General features: G+C 33.7%; 2 protein-coding genes across 5 annotated transcripts; both read left to right on the top strand.

Annotated features, from left to right (window-relative positions):
* Nucleotides 1-693: 693 nt before the first annotated feature.
* LOC110030084 lies at nucleotides 694-1,803 on the top strand. Its single transcript, XM_020732643.1, has 4 exons — nucleotides 694-995; nucleotides 1,189-1,225; nucleotides 1,298-1,419; nucleotides 1,511-1,803. The coding sequence occupies exons 1-4, from the start codon at nucleotides 762-764 to the stop codon at nucleotides 1,571-1,573; spliced, it is 456 nt and encodes a 151-aa protein (XP_020588302.1). The 5' UTR covers nucleotides 694-761; the 3' UTR covers nucleotides 1,574-1,803.
* Nucleotides 1,804-19,961: 18,158 nt separating this feature from the next.
* Nucleotides 19,962-23,716, top strand: LOC110030082 (probable WRKY transcription factor 2). Of its 4 annotated transcripts, none has more exons than XM_020732641.1 (6): nucleotides 19,962-20,090; nucleotides 20,487-20,951; nucleotides 21,327-21,515; nucleotides 21,908-22,614; nucleotides 22,712-22,870; nucleotides 23,005-23,716. In XM_020732641.1, the coding sequence occupies exons 2-6, from the start codon at nucleotides 20,526-20,528 to the stop codon at nucleotides 23,540-23,542; spliced, it is 2,019 nt and encodes a 672-aa protein (XP_020588300.1). In that variant the 5' UTR covers nucleotides 19,962-20,090; nucleotides 20,487-20,525; the 3' UTR covers nucleotides 23,543-23,716. The 4 variants fall into 4 exon arrangements, with proteins under 4 accessions (XP_020588300.1, XP_020588299.1, XP_020588297.1 ...); XM_020732640.1 differs by having other exon boundaries at nucleotides 19,962-20,111; XM_020732638.1 differs by having other exon boundaries at nucleotides 19,962-20,295.
* The last annotated feature ends 1,096 nt before the right edge of the window (nucleotides 23,717-24,812 follow it).

Below are 24,812 nucleotides of genomic sequence, written 5' to 3'. Positions count from 1 at the left end.
TAGACCTCAACCAAAAGTGAGGTCAACAAAGTCATTTGGGATAACTATTATTTTTTTTATTTTTGTTTTTTTTATTTATCCTTTCACTTAAATTAAAATATATTTGATATCTTATAATATAATTAATTATTTTCAATATACACACAAAATAACTTCTAGATAGTTTCAATGTTTTTAATAATAAATCAATTTATTTTTAAAAATAAAAAAGTTGAAAAATTAAAAAATATAGTAAAAAATATGTTTTAAAAGAAATCCAAAATAAGCTCGAAACTTTTTATTAATTTTAGATTGGCAAGCTAAATAATCTTCGCATAAAACAACATTAAAAATAATCATCAATGGACAAAGACTTGCATAATTCAAACATAAATTCTCCCTACATAGAAATAACCTTAACTAAAAAAAATAATTTAAAAATAAATTATTTTTAAAATAATATATTTTTATGCTTAAATGCATAAGTTATTAAATTCAACGAGAAATTATTACATCTAGATGAGCTGCATCTGGATTAGGTGCAAATGATAGTACTTTAGATGTCATTGGTAGTATTGTGGTGATATTATATTAACATAATTTATAAAACTATCAATAACATTTAAAATACTATCAATCATACCTACAAAATCTTGATGCAATATTTTCTAGAATTGAAGAGCTCGTCTAACCGCTAAGTTTATGAAAATTAAGATACAAACCTTGAAGCTCAATACATATGGTACCATTCTCTCAAGTCTTGACAATATTTCCACCACAAAATGGCTTTTCAAACATACCACCATTCGCTCCCTCCCTACTCTCTCAGTTACCCCTCATCCCTTGCCAAAATCCAAACTTTACAAACCCTAACCCTACAACGAAGTGATCTCCGATGCCGGAGATTTAGTTCATCTCGTCGGCGCTTGCATTTTCCGGCCATCGCCGCTACTCTCCCCCATCTTGACCTAACTGAGGACAACGTCAAACAAGTTCTGATAGACGCTAAATCAGAGGTAAAGTTGTGTAAATAAGTTTCAGTTGCAGAATTTGCACTCGATTTTAGAATATATTTACTGGATAAAGAAGTCGGTGATTATATTCTAGCGAAAACTTTGATCTTTTCTCCTGTTAAACACAATTACATTTTATTCTGTAAACGAGTTGATATTGAATCATTCATTTGAGTGAATTTTTATTGGTATTCAGTTTGCTCAGATATTTGACGCATCAGTGGGCATTACTGGTAACGATAATGGTGATCTTCTTTCTGTTTTTTGTTTGCTCAAATTGGTATAATGATGGAAATGTGTTTTAGGGGAGGTTCAACTAGCTGAATTGGATGGTCCCTTTGTGAAGCTGAGGCTTCAGGGCCGGTTTTGGCATAAGAGAGAAACAGTTCTGGCAAGGTTGGCTAATTATCTCAAGAAACGGATTCCGGTATGATGTTCATGATGAAGTTTTTCAAAATGCAATTTTGCTTTCGGTTTCATGATCGAAATGATGGTGATACATATGGTGATTTAACCAGGAAGTTTTGGAGGTTGACATAGAAGATGATAAGCAGTTGGACGATAGTGCTGGTAATTTTTGAGGCGCTGAGACATCCAAATTTGGAGTTTCTCCATCTCAAAACCATATGCTGTGTCATGGATATTGATTTGGTTGTTGAAGATATGACTTTGGAAATCTTTTTTCAAAATCTTGTAGGTTGAATAAAGCCTTTGTAATTGCTAGCTTGAATTTATCCTTTTTCTTTTCTTGTGACCCACTTATAATTTGCTCCCTGTTTTACTATGTATAAAAGTTTAAGATGTGCTGAAATTGGAAAGTAATACCTAGGTTGTTGTTCATCATGGTAGATGACCTCTGTAGTCTCCCTAGATCACTCCATCGGCATTTGCCTTGCCTACGGACTCTATACGTTGAACTAGTACCTTGTCATTTAGTTACTGTTATATCTGAAATTATAATTCCACTTGTTATGAACACTTAAACGCCAGTAGCAAAAAAAGAAAGAAAGAAAGAAAAAGAAAACCAGAAGCATGGGATTTGGTTTCTCTCCAATTATCTTAGTAATTGCAACAGTTCTCTCCAATTACTCAGAGAGATTGAGATTGATTCCACCAAGTTTTTCAATCCTGGTTCAGTTTTTATGAAATTAATCTCATTTAGTCAGATTGGGTTGCAGGAGTAGGATGGGAAACTAAAAATGCAATGGCTGTGATAATTGGAGCAGATCCGAATCAACTGTAGTCACTTTGTAGTTTTGAGAAAATGTAGTCACTTTGTAATTTTGTTTTAAGATTGTAGTTTTGAGAAAATATCTAATCATTTCAATCTTTTTTTTTCTTACCTCACTTTTTATGCTTTCTAACTTGATGGTAGCCAGAGCACAAATCTAGTTTTGAAAACAACATAGGCCCCTTGTAACTTATCTAGAAGTTCATCAACTGTGGTAATGAGAAATTTATCTTTAATCGTAATGGCATTCAATGTATAATACTCTACACCAAATCATCAAGTTCAGTTATACCTTTTTACTAAGAGAACTAGACTAGAGAAATGTCTGATTATGTAGAATGATGCCAGTAGCAAGCATGTTGTTGACAAAGAGTTATATAGCATTTTTTGCAATTGTCAATGATGATAAGGCTGTACATTAATTGGCTTTGAACCAAGTTGTAAATAATTGCGATCAGCAATATTTTGATGTGGAGGTAAACAATTGTGTGGGTTAAATATATTGCAATAATGCCATAAAATGTCTAAAATAGAAGGGGAAAGTTTGGATTTTAATTGTTGAAATAAGTCATTAAAAGCAGGTATTGAAATGAGGATATTTGATGCATGAGATGGGCATGTAATGCAAACATAAATTCAGAAGATTTGGTGGACATTAAAGATCAAAACTGATAACATTAATTACGTAAGAATGGATTTATGGTTCTCGTGTCATGTCAATTATTTGTTATTTTGATAAAGTTGCATAGTAAGATTAGTATAATTATGTAACACGAGGTTGAGTAATTGTAACCACTGCATGCCTAAGACCAGATCAGACCCATGCAATGGCAAAGCAAAAGGATTCAATATGACTTCATAATGCCAAGGTTTTGACTCAGCATTCAAGGCAGGAGTGGGAAAGTTAATCAATTTGTTATCATAAATGAACCAAATGTTAAGTGGATCGATAAGAAAGATAATGATTTTAATAAGTTCATAATTTGATTTCAAACAAACCTTCTCCCATTTTCTTAAGTTAATGGCAAGAGTCATAGTAATCACAATCTTAAAACAAAACTTCTATTTTCTTTCATAAATCTTTCCTTCTACCTTAACCTACCTTGGCGTTAAGAAAAACCCTTTGAGGAACGAGTTTCTTAGAAACTAAGAAATCATTATATAGGGTTACTACTTAATAGTAACAATTTCTTAGAATCCGAAGTTATGGGGGGTTTCCCTTCCTTGGTCTTATGAGCCATAGATTACTAAAGAAATGAAGGAGAAGGAGATACAATCAAAGGAATGCAAAGAATGGAAGAATAATGTGAAGAAATATCACCTCAAAACTCATGGAAACCCTAGGTTCTTTCCTCACATTATAATACTTATGTTGCTCCTTCCTTATGTTGCTCCTTCCTCGAGCTTGGTTCTTTCGGCCATGGAAATAGAATGAAGATTAGAGGCAAAATGGATAAAAAAGGAGCAACATAAGTAAGTATAAGTGTAGGGCGCCATATTTTCACATGTAGCGCCTAAGAGCTCATCCAAATGTACAAAATAGGGAGAAGCATAAGGGAAGCACCTAGGCGTTAATCAGATTGGGCACTAAGGCACTAGGACAAGAAGGTAGCATTGGATTTCCAAATGGTAACACCTAGGTGCTCCTTTGGGGGTTCACATATCCTGAAATCTTCTAAGTCATACATAGCACTGATGCAAACCAAAGAAATTTGAACAAACACATAATAAAATACATCAAACTGAAGCAAACACATGATAAACTTCATCACCAAAATACTTGACTTACCTTCCAAGAAGCATTTGGTTTAAAGTTCTTATCTTAAAGATGTTAAATTCTTACTTAGGATCACTCAAGTCAATGATTTTCCTTGGACCATACTCTCACTTATTAAATAAGGTTTAAAACTTTGTCAATTAACCTTAAAACTATAGGCAGTTTTCACATCCTTCATATCAACAACTCGAAATGGATAAACCCTTACTATCGTGAGTGGACCAGACCACGTGGACTTTAATTTTTTTTAAAATAATTTCAATAAAAAGTATGCATCTTCTATCCATGCTTAAAATCTTTCTTAATAAGCTTATGATCATACCATTTTTCATCTATTCATTATAAATCTTAGTATTCTTATAGGCTTGTATTCTAATTTCTTCTAATTCATTTAACTATATCATTTATCCTGTCAAACATTTTATATCATAATTAAACTCATTAGTTGTCTGATAGAATTTATGTTCTAACTTTACAGCTAAATGACATGCTTTTCAAAAAACCAACCTTTAGGGTGACATCTATTAGAGTCTTAAAAACAGTTCTATAAACTCGCAGTGTATCATCTAGCCAAAGGAAACTATCCTGTCTAGTTGGGTTAACATTTTCTTCTAGATTCTTAATCTCTCCATGAGAAATTTCTGCTAAGTCACTAGTATGATGGCGATATGTAGTAAAAACTATGTTATTAATCTCATACTTCGTAATTAATGTTTCAATACTTTTATTATAGATGTAGCTTCTTTCATCACTGAGGGGGCGTTTGGGTACTAATAGGATTTAAGTTAATTAGGATTTAGTAAATTCAATAAATCTATATGTATCTACTCCAAATATTGTTCAATCTGAAATAATATTTGGTTGATTTAAGATTAAATCCGTCTGACGTGTTTACATAAATCTCTTCAAAGTTTTTTGTTCCCATGTTAAATCTGAATAGTTGGATTTAATAAAATTGGGTTTACATTATAGTCTAAATAGAATATCGAAAAATTTTGATTTAACTTACCGTGAAATTCTTAAATTCCATTTTCGGTGTTTGGCGAATTTATGTTAAATTAATATATAATTCGTGTTTAAATCTCATACTAAACACTGCCTAATAAAAACCTGTGGTGTTCCAAATCTTCTAAAAATATATTTTTTTAATAATTTTTAACGCCTGGTGAATCACACTTGGGTAAAGCTACTTCCTTTATCCACTTCGAGACACAATCTACTACAACTGATATATAAATTTTCTTTAGTGATGGTACAAATGGTTCAATAAAATTTAATACTCAAGCATAAAAAGTTTCAACTTTAAACTATAGTTTAAGGGCATTTTATTTCAAAATTCAGAACCATGACAGACAATGTTTTCAAATTCTTCTACATGGATAAACCTCCTAATGGTTTAGCATTTGTATTTTCTAGAATGGCAGGATTCATCCCAAAAATAAAGTTTTGGTTTTGACATAACTTTCTTTCTTTGATGAATTACGAAATGAAGCTCGAAAAACTGACCTCTTGGATTTACGATGACATTAGTTCATCAGTTTATGAGTCAAGATGAACCAACAGTATGGACCATCGGTGACTTCTCAAAAACGGTCGGAAATGCTTTTAACTAGGAAGCTACAATTTAGTGAGTCAAAAAACCGTCAGAATTGACTTTAATAACCAATGATCGTTAAGCCGTCGAAAATTTCTTTAAAACTTTCAACAATATTACAACAATTTTTACGTGTCAAAATATGTGAACTAGAGAGAGGGAGATCGCAACAGAGAGTGGGGAAGAAGAGAGAGAAGGATTACACTTAGAAAATTTTAATTTTAATGAAATATCATCATGTAGGTACCAGTTCTAATTAGAAATTGTACTATGAGATATGATTTTATTTATTTTTAATTATAATTTAATTTAAAATTTATTAACAAATAATATTTTAAATATAGTGTATTTTTAAAAGTTAAAATAAAATTCAAAAAATTTCATCCAACTCAAACTTATTTTCTTATGAGTTTATAAAATATATTTTTCTTTTATTTAGGAATAATAATAAGAACCAATTATTATGTGAGGCCTTTACATTCCTACCCCACAATTCCTATGTAAGTTGGGTGATCTTTAGGTTGATATGCCTTTAATACATAAGAATTAGCTGGTAGATATGTAAGGGTTCATTTGAGACAGTTTATTTAGTGCAGTGTTATTTAGTGCGGTGACGTTTTGAAAATGCATCTGTCATGTTTGGGTAAACTGCGTTTTGGCAGCTTATGTGTTTTCAAAACGCAGAAACAGTGTTTTCACACCGAACCTATTTAGGTGCGATGGGAGCTCTGGCTGCGGTCTGACTTTTCAAAAAAAAAATAAAAATTTTGTAATAGCTACCGCATCTAGCTTATCAGCAGATTATTCAATAAGCTGCTGCTGCCCCAAACAAACCCTAAATCTCTCGTCTTATTTTTTTATGTTTGCAATAAAGAAAAGTTATTGGATTAAAAAAAAATAAATATGAATTAGTTGGTAATTTAAATGCTGACATTCTTTTGTTTTTTTTGTAACTATTGGAGGGTTGGGTTGTCCTTTGAGTACGGTTCGGCTCATGCTTATCATGTGATGGTACAAAATGACAGATTAATTATTTTCTTTTAATAATTGCAGTGGTTCACGCATTGGGAGAGGGGAAAATCTTTTTTATAGATTTTAAAATTATTTAATTTAATTTAATTACTTTTAAGCTTAATTAATTATTTATTTATTTATTTATTTATTTAATCAATTTTATTCTGGTGAGGGTGTAACTTTACTTGAATAAATAATTAAAGAGAGACAGTTGTAGTGTAAAGGAGCCGAACACGAGCGAGCGCTCGTTTATATTTCGAGCTCAAAAAGTGTGTTCGTGTTTGGCTTGTTTGTTTAGCTAGTCGAACACGAGCCGTTCACGAACAAAGAATCGTTTTGACAACCATAATCACGCAGCCATAAGATGTTAAGAATTGGGGCAAGATTTAAAATATCATTTGAATCTAATTTAATAATTTTTATAATATTTTTTTTATTAATACTTTTAATTGATTATAAATCTTTGTAGCCTTGTAGTCAATTAAATTCTTTAAAAATACTACTCATCAAAGATATATATATAATTGATTAATTGAACGGACAAAAATTTATTCGTGTTGTTCGTGTTCGGCTCGTTAACTTAGCGAACGAGCCGAACAAGAGCTATTCACAAACAATGAGTTGTTCGCAAACAACGAGCCGTTTTTACAGCCGTGGATAAGAAAATAAAAGAAGATTTACATTAATACCGTTCAATTCCAATGTATTTACATATCTATCTGGCATGTAAACTTGAATTTGTACACACACAACTTTATTTATACAAGAAAAGGTGTATTTCATTTCTTATAAGTTGAAATGGTGGCATTTGTGATGAAATATGAGAGCTTTGGAAGGTATAAAAATAAAAATTAAATTTCGGGTGAATATTAGAAATTGGGTGGTATGTACGTAAATTCCCCAAAAATTAACCCCATGCATCGAAAAAATATTACCTCAGGAGTACTGATGCATCAGTACTTCAATGAGAAGGTGTCACGTATGCAATGATCCCGTCATAATGTCACGTAGCACCTCTTCATTGAAGTACTGATGCATCAGTACTGCTGAGATAATATTTTTTTCCCTGCAACAGTGTGTTTCGTCAGTTCACTTTTAACACGTGGAAAGAAATTCTGGCTTTACTTTTTTATTTATTTTAATTTTCTTCTTATTATTATTATTTTATAGCTCTCAATTTTTAAATAAAAATAATTTTTTTAATGTATACTAAAATTATTATTATTTAATTTAGTTTGATTAAGGGGGAAATAATTTAGGTAAAGTGTCCCCATCAAATTCACTTTCATCATAATGCTCACTACTGCATGTCACTCTCATGGTGTACCAACAGTCCTAAACACCATATGTTTCTTTATGCTGTCATATCTAGATCACTTGATTAGGATCTATTTGCATAATCATGCTTTTAATTTTTGTATTTATATATTTCATATGTATATTGTTTATTTATTCATTGTAGCTTAACTTTATGTTATAATACTATAAAATTGATGCATGGAAGATTCATATTTATAAAACTAGAGTAGTCCACATTCCACTTATCAATCATAAGGAAATATTCAGTATTTTATTCATTTGTCGTTATAAGAACACGACTCAGTAGCCCTCTGGCCTAGTATCGATTTTCATTATAGTGTAAAATGTTCCAATTATTTTTTAATAAATATGATTAAATCTTCTTGGCATTTGAAAACTAGATTTAAATGAGTTTTATAGCATTCAATTTTAGTCTATCTCACCTGTATGTGACAATGGGAAGGAGATTCAACTGAATTGGACAGTACATCAGAGACATCCAATACAACAGCAAAATAAGCACCTTCCGCATCTAGTTCATCTACTCCTAATAATTTTCCCTCAAACACACACACACACACACACATTACAATTTGATGGGATTCAGTTTTATATGTGACATTTGAGTGATCTAGTTAGAATGGTCCAAGTGATGGATATAGACTGTGCCACCTCAAAAAATATGAAAGGTTTCCTCCTATCCGGCAAATAAGGGAATTAAGCAACTTGACACTTCATAAAATAAGTAAGCATTTACTTATGGTGACTATGGAAGGGTCATCTTGTTATGTCAATGAGCTTAGGTATCAATGGCAATTGACATGACGATATGTATAATTTGATTTATGCTACTATTTCTACTTGAACTCAATTCAAGTGAAAACAAAGTTAGTTTCGTAGAAGTTTCATGAAAATATATGTATCATGAATGCTAAAAAAATTGCTAATGACTCAAATGAAACGAGTGACCCAATAGGCTCAAGTGTATCAAATTTGTCATTCCAAGAATCAAGTTAATAAAAAATTTTAAATTTTATTTAATTCATGAAGTGGTGCATTTAAAGGTCTTATAGAAGTTTAAAATAATTTTCATTCTCTTATAAAATCAAATTTAGTTTAAAGGTCAAAATTAGCTTATTATTATAATATAACATGACAGAATTTTGAATTTGATCAACCAAATTTATCAATCAATTACATTGATTTAAGTTTATCCATTTATGCATCATACTATTCATTCTTTGATCATATTTTTTATTAAAATTTATTAAAATTATAATGGCACTTTTATAAATTGATCTTTTTTGCTATAAATATGATTTTATATATAATGCCATATATGGATTTAGGTAAAGTCAACTACTAAGTTGTCTAAGAATGGCTAAATAGAAAAATTGATAATGGATAAAGATGATATTGGTGCTAATTTTTATCAATGATTCCTTTAATTAATTATCTAATATACCGCCTAATAAGGAATAATCTCATTAATGTGTTTATGTTAATAGATTGTTTGGTTAGTGAATTAAGTGATCATTGTATTAATGAGATCATCGTGGTTAGTTTCAGAGAGTTTCTACTAATCAGATGTATTGAATCGTTGTCAGTTTCGGGGAGTTCCTACTAATCAAATGTCATTTGTTATTGTAAATTTTACTATTTGGGTTCTAGTTCTCTGAGTATTTTCTGGATATTGATGCGTGTGAACTCCTCAAGTTCCCCAAGTGTTATTTGAATCTTGGGATTATTGACATAGTTAGCCAAATAATGTTTTAAATCTTTATTTATGAAAATTTTAAGTTTTTGGAATGAAATGGCCTTTATTATTTTTGACTAATGATGAAACAATAAATTTTTTAAGGAAAGAATTTCTTAAGGTTGTCTCCACTTTACATTCGATGGAATTTTTTTACTTTATAGGTTTTTATTTTGTATGCTTTAGGGTGACTCTTTGACGATGATGAATGAGTTGATCCAAGTTTGATTTAGTTTGTCAATTTCCTATCCACATTAAGTTGGGTTGGCCTTCTTTAGCACAAGATCTCCAGAGGCAAAGGCTTTTTCTCAAACGTGTATGTAGTAGTCACATTTCTTCCTCCTCTTTACTTTCTCCTGCCGAAGGGTTGGGTTTTTTTGCTTTTTTATTGCTAGATTGAGTGTGAGCATCACATCTTCATCATTCGCCTCCTTCCTCTCAGTCGGACCCTCTTGCTGTGGGGATTATATTCAATTGGAAGTATTGCTACTATTTTGTGTGTCAGCATAAACGAAGTCTGTCTGGTCACTATTGATGGTTTCGTCCAAATCACCCATATAACCAATGGAAGAATCTAGGCCCAATTTCCTTATGCTCATTTGACTTTTTTCCAATATAGATTTAAAATGATCTTATTGGCAGTTTCATGATTCGCCCCAGTGATTATCACGATAATTTAAGTCCTGGTAATGACACCCAAAAACTTGATCTGCTTCCAAGTAGCTTGATTTAATTTTTAAAATTAAATGTTCTTGCACTTTGGCGTTTCTTACTCAAGTATAAGTATCGTTTCTATAATATAAGGCTCAATTGAGTCTGATTATCGATCCCATAGAGAATGAGGTAATGACTCCTTTAAGAAAAGTTATTATCTACTATTTATAGGTCATAGTTTGGAATATCAATTAAGGTATTTTTTTCTAACAACTACTCCTAAATTACAACTCTAAGTCTAAAGCTAAACCTAGCTAGATTAATTGATTCGGTGAATATCAATATATATAAGCTACATTTCTCTTGTGATTGCATAAGTAGATTGTAGGATCGAATATTATGAATTGTTGCTGTGGCTAGTGACAAAGAATAGTATATATCTTGTTTTCACTCTTCCGAGCACGTAATGAAGGTTGGTTAACCTAATTTTAATTCCTTAAACCCCTAGATTGAACCGGCCAAAGCGAACTTCCCTATCTATTTGCATTACCTATAGTCCAGTTTCATTATAGCCTATAAAACAATGTGAAAACTCTAGTTATTCTTCCACCGCTCTCTCGAGTTCTAATGTATCGCAATAAACTTTAACAATTCATTTTGGCAGTACTAAAAGTAAAAGAAGTATAGAAGAATACTCATCATATTAATATTAAAAATCAATTTTAAAAGCATTCTACACATCCTACAAATCCTACTTATTCATCACAAGAGAAATGTAAGAAAATCTACTCACGAAACATGAAGAACACTATAGAAATCCTCATCATTTAACAAATCAAATTCACTAAATATATGTTTACAACAAGTACAAGACAAATGGTAACACGATACTCAGCTTTTCTCCACTAATAAGTGATGAAAAGTTCCTTAAAAAATGTATCTAAGTGCTCCCTGCAATACTAAAAATAATCCTCTTACAAATTTCTCTCAAAATCCTATAAATTTCTCAAGAAAAGTGAAAATCTACAAAATCTCGATTTACCTACGACTCCTCTAACTTCCTCCATGTCTAAGGCTTCAAAAAGCTCTTTGCTCCTTCCTCAAACTGCTTAAATCGACCCCATAACTCCTCAATTTGTGTTGCAGCAACTGTAGAAAAAGTAGTACCTTAGCGCCAAAGGGCTGGTACCAGCCTCTCGGTTTGCTTGAATGGGTTCTGGCGCATAGGCGCCTAGTATGTTTGTGCCAAGGCGGTTAGGTGAAGCGCCTTGGCTCCCCTACTAGTTCCAAAATGCTCCATTTCACCCCATTGTGCTCAATTTTAGCTTCGCTTCGCTTCATATGTTCTACCTGTTGTACCTGCAAGAAAAACATAAAAATATATTTCCTTAAAGTACAATTTCATCCATAAATAGATGTAAAATATAAAGGAAATTAAGCATATTTTAGGACATATCACTTCACCTTGTCTCAAGATGGTGTACAGACATAGATTTTAAGCTGATCCTCTGACTCTAACAAATATATCTTACTCATTGATCAGTGAATTATGTCCCATTGTCAGTAATAATGACTAGCAATAATCCATAGTGAATAAGATCCATTCAGATGAAGTTCTGGATGACCTTTATAGTGATCTGAGAAAGTGCCTTAGCTTTGATCCACTTAAATAAATAATCTACGATGACGGAAGAAACATGCACTGGTCTTACAAGGGTGGAAACAACCTAAGGTAGCCTATATCCCAAACTTCAAAAGGCCATGTACTAGTGATCAATTGCAGCTTATGGGTCGGCTGGTGTTATGGAGGTGAGTAATTCTGGCACTGCTCACATCCCTAATAGGAAAGGTTAGTCTCCGAAGCTAGATGATGCATTATGCACCTATAGAACTCTATATAAGACATCAATAGGTATATCACCATATAGGTTTAGATTTGTAAGAACATGTAACTTACCAGTAGAATTGGAACATAAAGCTTATTGGGCAATAAAAGAATTTAATTAGAATATGAAAAAAACTAGTGTAAAAAGATTACTACAATTAAATGAACTTGATAAAATTAGGCAAGAATCTTATGAAAATGCTAGGATATATAAAGATAACATAAAAAAGTGACATGATCGGAAGTTCTTAGGAAGAATTTTGAGCCTGAACAATATGTATTGCTATTTAAATCTTGATTAAAATTATTTTAAGGAAACTTAAATCCAGATGGTCAAGACCATTTACTGTAGTAAGAGCTTATCCTTTTGGAGAAACTGGTATAAAATATCATAAAAGCGATAGAGAATTTAAAGTAAATGAAGAAAGTCTTAAATTCTCTACCCAAAATACGCTTAGTTTAATATCCTCAGCCTGATGAATTTAGATATTACTTGAGATAATCCAGCATTAAAATCTCATTCAAAAGCATTCTTTCCCCTTTTTGGGAGGCAACCCATACTTTGTGGTGTGACTATGTTTTTGTGTTGTTTTGTGGTTTGTTAGGATTGGAATTTTGTGTGTTTATTTGTGTTATTGTGTGTGACGTGAGATTGAGATTCCTTAATCTTCTCGTTATGACTGGATGATAATCTGGTTGTTGGAGGTAGTAAGATCAACTTTATCCTTTACACCTTTGTTCTTAACCCAACACAGGTCTATTCTGAGTCATGCTGAATTTAGTCTTAGAACGGGTCCATCTCAATTCTATTACTTCCTTTATCTAACCTAACTTTCATTAATTAAGTTTCCAAAAAATTGTTGGATGAGTAACATGAGGATGACCTTATATTCATTTTGAGTATGCATACATTAGGGGTGAGGTGATACCTAAAGTTGGCAACACACGAGCCAATAAAACAGGGCAACCTTGTTCATGGGGTCAGGCATAATAAAGTTTGAAATTAATATTTTAGAGAGGAGTATAACAGTGTAGTGATTCCATTAGAAATTGGAAGTAAGGTAGGGAGATGTGATGGAAGAGGGATGGCTTATCCTCATTTACCACTTATTTTGGATTTAGTGTTGAACTAGTTTTGTGTGATATAATATTTTAGAGAGGAGTAAATATGACTAATTAAATGACTGGAACCAAATCCAGGGCTTGCGCACTGAAATAGGGCTTAAAGTAGAATTTGGCTCCATGGCCCTAGATAGAAGAGGAGTTGGTAAAGGAGCAAGGCCATGGCGCCACAATTGCGGAATCTAGGCGCCACTCTGAATTCTGCTATTAATTGCCTAAACCAGCCCGATTTAGGTCGTTTTTGCGACTTTCCCCTCCCCGAATCTCCTTCTCCATTTGAGGGTGACACATAAGGTTTTCCTAAATCGTGGATTGGAGCTTGGTTTGTGAAGCTTTAGAGTGTAGTAATCACTGCTTTGAGGTAAACTATTCCTCCCAAGCTTGATATTGTTCTTCTTCCACTGAAAATTTTTGGATATTCTTAGAAATTTGAAGATTTTTTGGGGAAACTTGATTTAACCCATAACTTGCATTTTGTTTACATTCATTATAATTTTTTAGCTCATTCTCATGTATTACCATCATCATTATGTTACCATGGCTCCCAAAACCAAAATCAAACCAATTCCAAAATTTAACTCCAACAACTTTGTATACCTCAAATCTCAGAAGCACTATAGCGATTAGTTGAGCTTCATGAAAGAGGGTATTTATTAGCCTTGGAGGATCTATGGAGAACATGATAGTGAGCTGGAAGTGGGAGACTTTCTGCTACATAACTAGTGTAGAGCCGGAAGTGGGAGACTTTCTGCTACATAACTAGTGTAGCAATGGTTACTGTTGTTCAAGAGTTTTACGCTAATCTACCTGAAAATAATTTTAAGTTGGTTTTTATGAGGGGAAAACAAATATATATCTTTGCTACTGGTATTAATTCTTTATTTTCCTTGGAAAATATACCTGAGAGTAACTATTCTTCTTTTGAACCTTCTGATGTCTAACTTGATGAGATTTTCAATTTTCTGACTGATGGGAGAGAGGTTTGGAAGACGAGGAATGACCATACGGTCAATTTCTCTTCCTCAAATCTCAACACACCTTCCAAGGCTTGGCATTAATTCATTTATGCCAAGATTCTGCCCTCTACCAATTTGAGTGAGGTGACAAGGAAGAGAGCTACCTTGAACTATTGTATTCAAACAATAAAATTTATCGACATAGGTGTTGTGATTCATCATTCCATCTACAACTCTCACAGGGGGGATCCACTTTAGGGATGAAACACCCTTCCACAATTTTCACCCCGTGTTAACTTGTTGTGTTCATTTTGATGGTTGGGAGGAGCTGCATCCTTTGAAGCCCACTTCTAGGTAAAATATAATTTTGTATGATAAACATGCTATTTTTGGGCCTGGAACTAGTTCTTCCCAACCTTCTTCTTCACAGCCCTCTACTTCCTGTTCTTCATCTTGACCTTGCTCCAGCTTTGCTTGTATGTCAACCAGGATAAAAATTATAGAAGATGTTACCTCTGCCATGTAGACTACAACTTATGACTAGAGTGATCACATGGCACATATTGATTGACATAACAAGTGCCAATCTGATTTTTTTACCAGTGTCTATGTTGCTCATTTATAGTTGTGCAGGAAAATCAGTGGATTTGTGAAAATTGCTTAGTGCAGTTCCCAGTCTATTCTCCCTACTAGCTATACGAACCACGTCTGTCGATAGAGAAGGTTGCAGAAAAGGAGGAATTAGAGAAATAATAAGATGATGATGACGATGAGGAGGAATAGAGATTTTATTTATTTTTCTTTATATTTTAGTTGTACTGTACTTAATTTTTACTTGTTGTGGATATTTGCTAGTATCCTCTGGAACTCTTTTATTTCAGTTGATATTTTTTTGTTGTGAGCTTATTTTTATTTTACCTGCTTGGATGTTATACTTTCTTTATTTTATTTTTTATTCACCCCTATTATATATTCATACTTGTTATTGTATACATATATATTATTTTTTAATTACTCTTTCTGCGATATAAACATGTTGTAGGTAGTATGAATGTGAATTCTTCCCCACTTATATTTATATACTTTTTAGGGATCCTAAGCTTGGCAAATTTTAAAAATTTTCAAAGTAAATAGAAAATCAGGATTTCTAAGTTGAATACAAGATGTTCTTACACCCTAGTACTAGGTCGATTCACTAGAATTTCTCCTAAGTTGAACTATGACATTTCTGGTGTAAAATTGTAGGAAACTTTAACGAAACCCTTTACCTCAAATAAACAAATCTAGTTTTTAAAATTGTAGTGTTACTTGAGGACAAGTAATGTTTAAGTTTGGGGGATTTTGATGTGAGAAATGCTTCCATGAATTTCTTTATATTTTGCACATATTTTTGAATGAAAATGTATTTTAAAGAAAAGTAATTGTATATTTTTTTGCATATATAACTAGTATTAGAAGTGAAACAAAGTGGAAGAAACATGGAGCAAAAAGGAGAAAATTTGAAAAAAAATAGTTTGTGAAGGTTGAGGCCATGATGCCACACATTGAGCACCTAGGCATTAGTCAAGCTTAGAAAAACAAGAGAATGATGCAAGAGCACCAACCATGGGGTGACAAGGCCCTAGCTATTAAGGCAAGGTCCATGGTGTCAGATTAGTGTGGCGCTTAAGCGCCAAGCACTAGGCGCCATAGCCCTATTCCTAAAGGCTAAGGTCATAGCGATAGAATAGTGCGGCAGCTAGGCGTCAGTACCAAATTTTGCATGATTTTGTGCAATTTGAGCAATCTGTTGGTGGAAGTTCTGAGGAGAACCAAGGCATTCTTAAGGAGTTATCAAGAGGACTTGGAGAAGTAGGTTGCAAAGACAGGCTGAAGGAAAAACTCTAGAGCATCATTAAGGTTAGGGAGGGAGTCTTGGAAGAGATTTTCCTCCATTTTTGTGAGAGTTTATAGGTTTGTTCTAGGCTTGTGAAAGCAAGTCTAGAGGAGTCATTCACTGTGTTTGTGAGTGCTTGGGTGAAGAATTTGCACGAGACAAGTAAGAGATTGAGTAGAGCACTCTCAAGAGAAATTGAAATAGAGAGATTAATATATTTGTGTTTTGGTTTGTGATTTTCTGAAACACTTTTGTGTATTGAATCTCCTTGTATCAATGCATTCAGTTGTGTTTTATCCATGTTTTCTGAGTAAATTTTCTTGATTTTCCTTGCAGTGATGTAGTAAATGTGTAGGAATGTAGATAACATGCATGAAATAATTGTTATTTAAAAATTGTGATGATTTCCTTCTGTATTTCATTTTCTTTTCAATCTGAAAAATTGATTTGTTAAAATTTATTGTGAACTCGTAGGGATTCGAAAGAGCTACGACATGAATAATAAGGAAAGTCACGTTGAACTATTGGGTATGAATCAAAGAGGTATAGAGGATTAAGGTCATTTTAACCAAGCCTTTTTGTACGCTCGAAAGAGGTATAGAGGATTTATGCTTCTATTTATCACAATACTTTCACTTATTTCACATTTTTTCCACATCTACATAAAACTATTATCACTGCAAAGAAAAATAACTTTAGCACTCGGCAAAACCAATTCACTTAATTTAGTTATAAATTTTATAGAGGTTACTTTATATAGTTGTAGTAGGTTTGTTAGTCAAACTTAAGTATTTCAATATTCCAAATTAAGAACGAATTAGGTAGACTAAAATATTTTCCTAGTTTAGATTCCAACGTTTCCATGTGGGTTTGACATTCAACACTCTTTAGAGCCCTATATTAGTGAAACAATACGTATACTTGCCTGAGAAACCTTAGTATATAGGATAATCTAATTTTAATAATACAATCAAGTTGATATGGAGCAAGTCACATTTTCTGGTACCATTACTAGGATTCACATTATTATGATAACAGCTGAGGCAGATCATTACTCTTCTCTGTAATCCATTGAATCACTTGTGGACCAACTCCCTCAATGTGGTGAAGAAGTGGTGGTATTTCAGCATGTCGGCAATCTACAGATAGGCACCTAGTTGATTTCAAAGAGATAATGTGGTCAGTAGGACTAGTAATAAACTTGTAGGGTGCTAGAGCCAGTATCTTGAACATTTTTGCAAGCTCTACGTCTAGATATGTTGAGAGAAGGCATTCGAACATGTTAGAATGCTTTAGTTTGCCCGAAATGATATTTGTCATTGGTGCTAAACTAACACTATCGAGGTACTGAAAAGCTCTGACCCTTTTCTTCAAGCATGTGTATTTTTCGGGTCTTGGGCACTGATGCTTCCTGTTGTGAGTTTTGTTCACTTTCCCAAGCCAGTAACTCTTTGATGGTGTTTATAATCTCGTTCTTCAACTCCTAGATTTGTTGTTGCACGTACTCTTTGGTGCACTCGATGTTGTCAGTATCTCTGTTGTGAGTTTCTTCTCTTTTTGCTACCTCTCTTCATTTTGTTAGCATGATTCATGCTCATCACACCTTTTAAGATTTTTAATCCTGTGTCTCTCAATCTTATCTAAGGAATAACTTAAGAGAGAAGAGGAAAGAGAGAGAGAAAACATTAATAAGCAGTAATATGAAATGTTGATTAGCTCTTTTCTCATAAAATTATCCCCCTATTTATAGATGAGAGTTACAATATGTGCAATTACATGCATGCCCATTGCTTTAATGGGGGCATTATAAAGCATTTTGGATATTTTACAAGTATAAGCCTATAGTTCAGCTATCTTCTTGCTTGGTCAGTTGAGTTTGGTAGGCTTCAGTTCAACAATGATTGTTCGGTTGGTTATGTTGAACCAATATTGTCAGTCGACTTTTGATTGACTTCGGACCAGAAGGATTTGGCTCAGTCAGCTTGGTTTCCCCGACTAACAATTCCACTCCATCTGTTCACTTTTGATCTCTGAATAAATAGCTACAGTCGACAGGTTGATGTTAGGCTATCGAGCAAAAGAAGAACCACCATAATCCGATAGGTAGCTTATACCTCGACGATAGGGTCCTTCAAGATGTTCTTGGATCTCTTCATTACGGATCCTTAGCCCTCCCTGAAGAATCTCTGAGGGTGTCCCTGAGGTTGTTAACGATGTTAAATTATTCCCTTGAATTGGGTCATGTCAAGCGATAGGTCGATGCATCTGCTCGTTTGAATTGGCTTCGGCCTTTGATCCAAATAGCTTCCATTCGCTTAGTCTCTAGCTTTGATTTAGGTGGGCTGCACCCAGTCAAATAGGTCCCATGATCTTCTGCCGGTGGGTCATTTGGTGTTCAGCCATCGCCTTTAGTCTTCTGCTGGTGGGTCATTTCGTCTTCCACCGGTGGACCCTCCTAGCCCTACTTCTTTATCTCGTAGTCTATTGAATCTCCTCGAGATTAGTCCTCATGTGTTTCTCATGTACAATGTGAATCAAAAAAGTAAAGTATTTATGCCAGATATGTAAATACATAAGAATTGGGTGGGTATGCATGTAAATGCCCCTTTGATGTATAGATTTGTGTTATATTTGGTATAGAATTTTGGGATATTTTTGTGCTTGGATTACAAGAAGCATGATCAGTGATTGGATGATTAGCATATTGTTTATAAAATCAAAGCACACGACTTGCTCAGAAAGATAATCATGTCCTGCTTAATAGTCCCAACAATTCTGTCCGGAATAAAATGATTGCAATTAAACTTCCCACTCACATTTCTTCCTAACTGTTGTGATTTAGAATTAAAAATAAAATTCTCATACCGAATTATATATACCTATAAAAATTAGTTACTGAAGTGTAAGAAATTTTCATAAAAAAAAATTTTGGCTAAGCACTCCCCCACCGAAGAGAAAAATTTGGGTACGTAAGACGTACGCAGCGCTGGATACGTCAGAGAGGTTATTCAGAGGACATTGAGAGGTTATATCCGCTTTATATCCCATGTAACCTACCTGTAGCCTACAAAAATATGAAAACAAAAGCGCGGAACTTACTAGATGATACATATAGGTTACAAAGAGATTATAGGGGATATAACGTGGATATAACCCCTTAATATCCTATGAATAACCTCTCTGAAGTACTCAGCTCAGGGTACGTCTTACATACTCAAATGTTTCTCCCCACCGAAGAAAACAAAAAAAAACTTACGTTTAATAAGTAAATATTCATATGAAAAGTGATATGCAATTATGTATACGAAAATGTCAAATATTCTTTTCTAGTTCGGACGTCCCTCTCCACTCTCGCTCGGAACTCCAGCCTCCATGGTCCTCGCGGCTCTGAAACTCACTAACTTAATCCCACATCGTGAAAGCACAAAATAAGAAAATTTCATACTTTGATCCAAATAAAGCTAAAATATGTTGATTTATTCAATATTAAATTTCTCATATTTAAAGAAATGGTTAAAAATAAAAAATTTATTATTTTAGATTTCATAAGAAATATTTGCTAATAAAAAATTTTTGAAGTGTAAGTTTGAAGAACTTAAATTCGAGTCGAATACGAGCTAATTTGATTTTATATCAAATCGAACACGAAAAGATTTATTAATGAGCAGTTTCGATTATGAGCACATTTTTCAAACAAGCCGAACACGAATGCTCCAAACTCGCTCATGTTCGACTCATTTACACCTCTGTCTCCAATTTGCCCAGGAAGAGGTGAAAAGCCTCAAAAACTAATTTGTGATGGGGTTTCTTATAAGATTGCCCATCAGTGAAATGAAGATAAGCCCTCATTAATGGTTTCCTTTGCCTCGCAACAACAGAATCCCTCACATTTTTCGGCATATAATTCGAAGCAGACAGAAGGAACTATTGCCGAGTATTTTTTCCGACAGCTGCGGTCTCACTCTGATCTGTGTCTGAAATCTTGTTTCAACTCTTTTTTACACGTTTTAAATCAAGGTTATAGAAGTCCGAGAGCTCAGCAAAGGGCAGCCATGGCGGTTTTGCGCTCATTATTTTCTTTATTTGATGTCCAAGAACTCTTTCTGATGTGTTTTCTGGCTTTCCGTGCTGCCCAGTTTGTAGGTAACTGTGTTTTTTGACTGTTTTATCTCTCTTTCTTGAGAACTTTCAAAAAGATTGCTACTAAAAAAGAATGATAATCTGTTTTTGATTTGATTCATATGTTCTGTTATTGGGTGAGCTGGATAGGAGGATTTCATGTGTGAGTTTAGGGTTTGCTTCTGATTTCTTCGTTTTTTTCCTTGATTAGAACGGATGATTTGAGATTTGTCGCCGATTGGGAACAGCGATGGCTGGGATAGATGACAAGTTCTCCATTTTTGAAGAATGGGGAACTTTTAATCCCAGCCCGATAACATTTATACCATTTCATGATCTTGGAGATGGGGGACATTTAGGCTCTACGGTGTCTGAGAATGAGAAAACAGCATTGGATTACAAGGAAGAAGTGAAAAGTTCTGCCTCAGAACCCTACAGTGATATCTTCTCCGGAACAGTCCAGTTTAAGATTACCAAATCAAGCTCAAGAGGGGCTTTAAGTGAAAGGATTGCAGCTAGGGCTGGTTTTAGTACATTAACAGTCAATACTAGCAGAAATGGAACAGAGAACGTGATCTCTTCACCTTCAGACAAGATTTCTTCATGTTTGGTGCTTTCTCCAGGTCTCAGTCCTACGGCATTTTTGGAATCTCCAGTTTTGCTTTCAAATTCCATGGTAAGAGTGTTCTTAATGACTACGATTTTATTGAAATCGCCAAGAATTTGGGTGCATGATTGGAGTGAATTTTGAGTATTATGAATTGATGCAGAAGATTCATCATACTTTATGATGTTTTTTTTTTTTTTTTTAAAGTCATCACTTAAGAAAAAAAAATGTAATTTTATAAATTTCAGTTTCAAAATCATGAAAGCATTTCGGTAGAACATTTTTATCCTATTGTAGTTTATTACGGGAATGGTATTTCTACCCCAATCTATACTTTTAATATGCTTTGGACCTTATAATTATCTGTGTTATTTGTGTTGTTTCTATCTGATTTGGTTGAGCAAGCAGCAGTATTGCACATAATTGGTGTGCTTGAACTTGCAGGCCGAACCGTCGCCGACCACTGGGAAACTTCCTTTTGCACATACCAAGGACAATACTTCATTTTCAACATTGATCTCAGAAGAAACTTACAAAAATAATGTTCAAAAGATCGAAGAATTTTGTGACGATGCATTTACCTTCCCTCGACTGTGTTCAGATTTCCCTTTCCTATCAAATGCCAAAAACAAAGTAATTCATTTTACTTTCTCCATAGCCTCCCTTTTTTGGTTTTTTTAGTTCTCAAGTTTCACTTTGAATTTGCATTATATTGCAGTGTGATTTTTACGAGGTTTCTTTTATAGACAACTGATCAAATTTATAAATATTTCTTGAGATGTGTATGCTCAGACCTTATTTGTGTTTTAGCAACACTTTTAGGATGATTTGAGTATGCCGGTTTAAATCAATGGCAGGAACTACAAATGAACATTATTGCCTGCAGTTTACTCTTTTCATGTATGTTTCAGTGTTGTAGAAAACATTAATAATAAGGATAAACAAGGCCCTAAATTCCTTTTGTTTATTTCCATGTTAATAAAAATGATATATGCACTAACTATTTTTCCTTGCGTTTTTTTCAGTTTGTTTCATCCATCAATCAAAGACAATCTGAAACAAAAGAGAATGCCGAAGAAACGAAAGCTGATTCCTTTCTGGGAAATGAATGCTCTCCAAGTGATGAAAATCATTATGGAGGAACAGATCCAAAAGGAGAGTCCTCATCCATGCCTGTCATTGCTCCAGAAGAGGATGGATACAACTGGAGGAAGTACGGGCAGAAACACGTTAAGGGTAGCGAGTTCCCTCGCAGTTATTATAAGTGCACTTTCTTAAATTGCCCAGTGAAGAAGAAGGTTGAAAGATCGCTTGAGGGTCATGTTACTGAAATAATCTACAGGGGTGCTCACAACCACCCCAAGCCTCCATCAAACCGCAGGCCATGCGCTACATCTTCTCATTCCTTCAGTGACACACAAGTGGAGGGTTCAGATTATCAGAGCCTTAATTCTGAATTTGATGGAAATCTCTCATTGCTGAACTCTGAAAATGGAAATGTGGGATCAGGATGGAGAAGGGATGCCATGGAAGCTGCTTCTTCAGTAGCTTCTGTTGCTGAGTTTGCAACTTCTAACTCCATGCAGACACAGAGTGGCAGTCGATACAGCGGCTCAGAGGTCATGCATTTGTCATCAGCAATGTCTAATGACGAAGAGGACGATGGAGCAACAAATGGTTGTCTTTCAGTTAGATGTGATGCTGAAGGGGAGGAGAGGGATCCAAAAAGAAGGTAATTTGTTTTAAGACAAAAAAATATGAAGTAAATGTGATATTCATAGGTCATTCAAACCAAAACTTACTGATTTTTGGATTTATTTTGCATCCAGCAAACTAGATCTGTGCTCTATTGACATGAGTGCAGCTTCGAGGGCCATGCGAGAGCCTCGTGTTGTGGTTCAGACAACTAGCGAGGTCGATATTCTCGACGACGGTTACCGATGGCGTAAGTACGGGCAAAAAGTCGTGAAAGGAAATCCAAATCCAAGGTATTTTAATTGTTCAACCAAACTTGCATATTTCAATTTCAAATGGAGTTTACACATGTATCATTGAAATGTTATACATTTACATATCTATCAATTAAATCCTTACATTACATCAATCTTGTTTTGCAATGCAGGAGCTACTACAAGTGTACGAACCCAGGTTGCACGGTGCGCAAGCATGTGGAAAGAGCATCGCATGATCTTAAGTCTGTCATCACCACATATGAAGGAAAGCACGACCACGACGTACCCGCCGCCAAAACTAGTAACAATCAAAACTCCGGTTCGTCGAACACCGCCACAATTGGGATGCAACAGCCCCATAATAGCTTCCACGGAAGAGCCGAGGAAGTTCAAGAAAGCTTCAGGAGGCTTCAAAGCGACGATCCCTTTGCATTGCCTTGCGGAGCTCCGCAATTGCGTGTGACGGCTGAATATGGGGCCTATGCTATAGGTTTTGGCCAAGAGGGCATGGTTAACCTTGGCATTGGTGGTTTAGGTCCAATGAAGCAGATGAAGATGCCAGGTTTTTCTCCACTTCATCCATATTTGGAGCAGCAGAGAAGAGTTGATGGAGAGTTTATTGTGCCAAATGATCTGCCAACAATTCCCAATGCTCGGAATGGATTTTATCAGTTTTCAGACAGATTACCTCTGGGTACTTATCTATGAATATGTGCATGCATGCATCAACTTATTGATGATAAGTTTATCATATTTTATGAATAGTTAGATAGGAGTTAGGAAAAGAAATGCATCATGTTTGATGAATGGGGAGAACTTTACAAGTGAAATTATACTAATGACAAATTTTTACATTGCAGTAAGTTTAGTTTTTTGGTTTTTTGGGGCATTTACATACATATCTTTAACATAAACTTTAAAGTTTATATTTTTATTACCTAAATCTTTCACATCACCTAAAAAATGCCACCACTTTAATTTTGAAAAAGTGGAAGGCTGAGATGAACCTTTTTATGCATGGAGAAGGGGGTAAGTATGTAAAATTTGAAGTTTAGGGGGTTGGTTATGCAAAGCTTCTCATTCTTTTTCATTTTTATTTTATGTGTTTTGGCAGAAAAGGGCGCTGAGGTGGAAGGCAGTGTCGATCCCTTGTATAATTAGCTCATTAAAGAACATATATTCTAATTTTTTTTAATTTGATAGCAATTACATGTTATAATGTTTATTTTAAAATGTCTTCTTAAACTAGTTGTTTTATTATTTATATCTACTTAAAAAAATTTCTCATTATATTGTTAAATTATAGATTAATTTTTTATTAACTTTATTTTTTTTATATATATAATTTTTCTTTTTTTAGCAAATATTTATTTTAATTTACTTTAAAAGCATAATTTATATTTTTATCACTATATATTTTATCATAATGTATTAATAAATTCTTAACAATAATTTATTAAAATTACAAATATAGATCTTCTTAAGCTTGAATTAAAAAAAATTGGAGTATTTTTTAAAAATTCGATCTTAGTTCTTACTTTAAAAAATTTCTACTACACCATTGTAGATGGTCTCAAGCTTTTTGGGAATGCCAATGTTAATGCATGAGGGTTTTAGGGAATGTAAATATTAGATGATAATTTTCATAATAGATAGAAAAATCTTAGTAATTGACTTAAAGCAAAACCAAATTTCAACTAAAGTGCACATGAGTTAAAACTTAATTTAATCAATTAAAACCAACTAAAAAATTTCATTCAAAATCAACCAAATTTTCTCTTAATAGTTGGTCGCACACTTTGACTTGAAATATGTTGAGTTGGGGCTTACTCCAACCAAAACAATTTGCACTACTAAATTCATTGCTTTTTTCTCTATCGAATGAGTCAAGGTCAAAATCATTTTCTTCTTTGTCTTTTCTAAAATATGCATGACTATTAGTCTATTACCATTTCTTTGTTTACGCTTTTATAGTTTC

This window comes from Phalaenopsis equestris, unplaced genomic scaffold (assembly GCF_001263595.1).
Source record: "Phalaenopsis equestris unplaced genomic scaffold, ASM126359v1 Scaffold000650, whole genome shotgun sequence".
Lineage (NCBI taxonomy): Eukaryota > Viridiplantae > Streptophyta > Magnoliopsida > Asparagales > Orchidaceae > Phalaenopsis > Phalaenopsis equestris.
Note: the sequence above shows the minus strand (reverse complement) of the source record. Positions and strands in the feature narration are given on the sequence as shown.

Excerpts from the sequence above, each read along its gene's own strand:
- LOC110030084 (XM_020732643.1), top strand. The coding sequence starts at position 762 with ATGGCTTTTCAAACATACCACCATTCGCTCCCTCCCTACTCTCTCAGT. Across the intron at positions 996-1,188 it reads TGATAGACGCTAAATCAGAG|TTTGCTCAGATATTTGACGC; the intron begins GTAAAGTTGTGT and ends ATTGGTATTCAG. Across the intron at positions 1,420-1,510 it reads ATCTCAAGAAACGGATTCCG|GAAGTTTTGGAGGTTGACAT; the intron begins GTATGATGTTCA and ends TGATTTAACCAG.
- LOC110030082 (XM_020732641.1), top strand. The coding sequence starts at position 20,526 with ATGGCTGGGATAGATGACAAGTTCTCCATTTTTGAAGAATGGGGAACT. Across the intron at positions 20,952-21,326 it reads TTTTGCTTTCAAATTCCATG|GCCGAACCGTCGCCGACCAC; the intron begins GTAAGAGTGTTC and ends TTGAACTTGCAG. Across the intron at positions 21,516-21,907 it reads TATCAAATGCCAAAAACAAA|TTTGTTTCATCCATCAATCA; the intron begins GTAATTCATTTT and ends CGTTTTTTTCAG.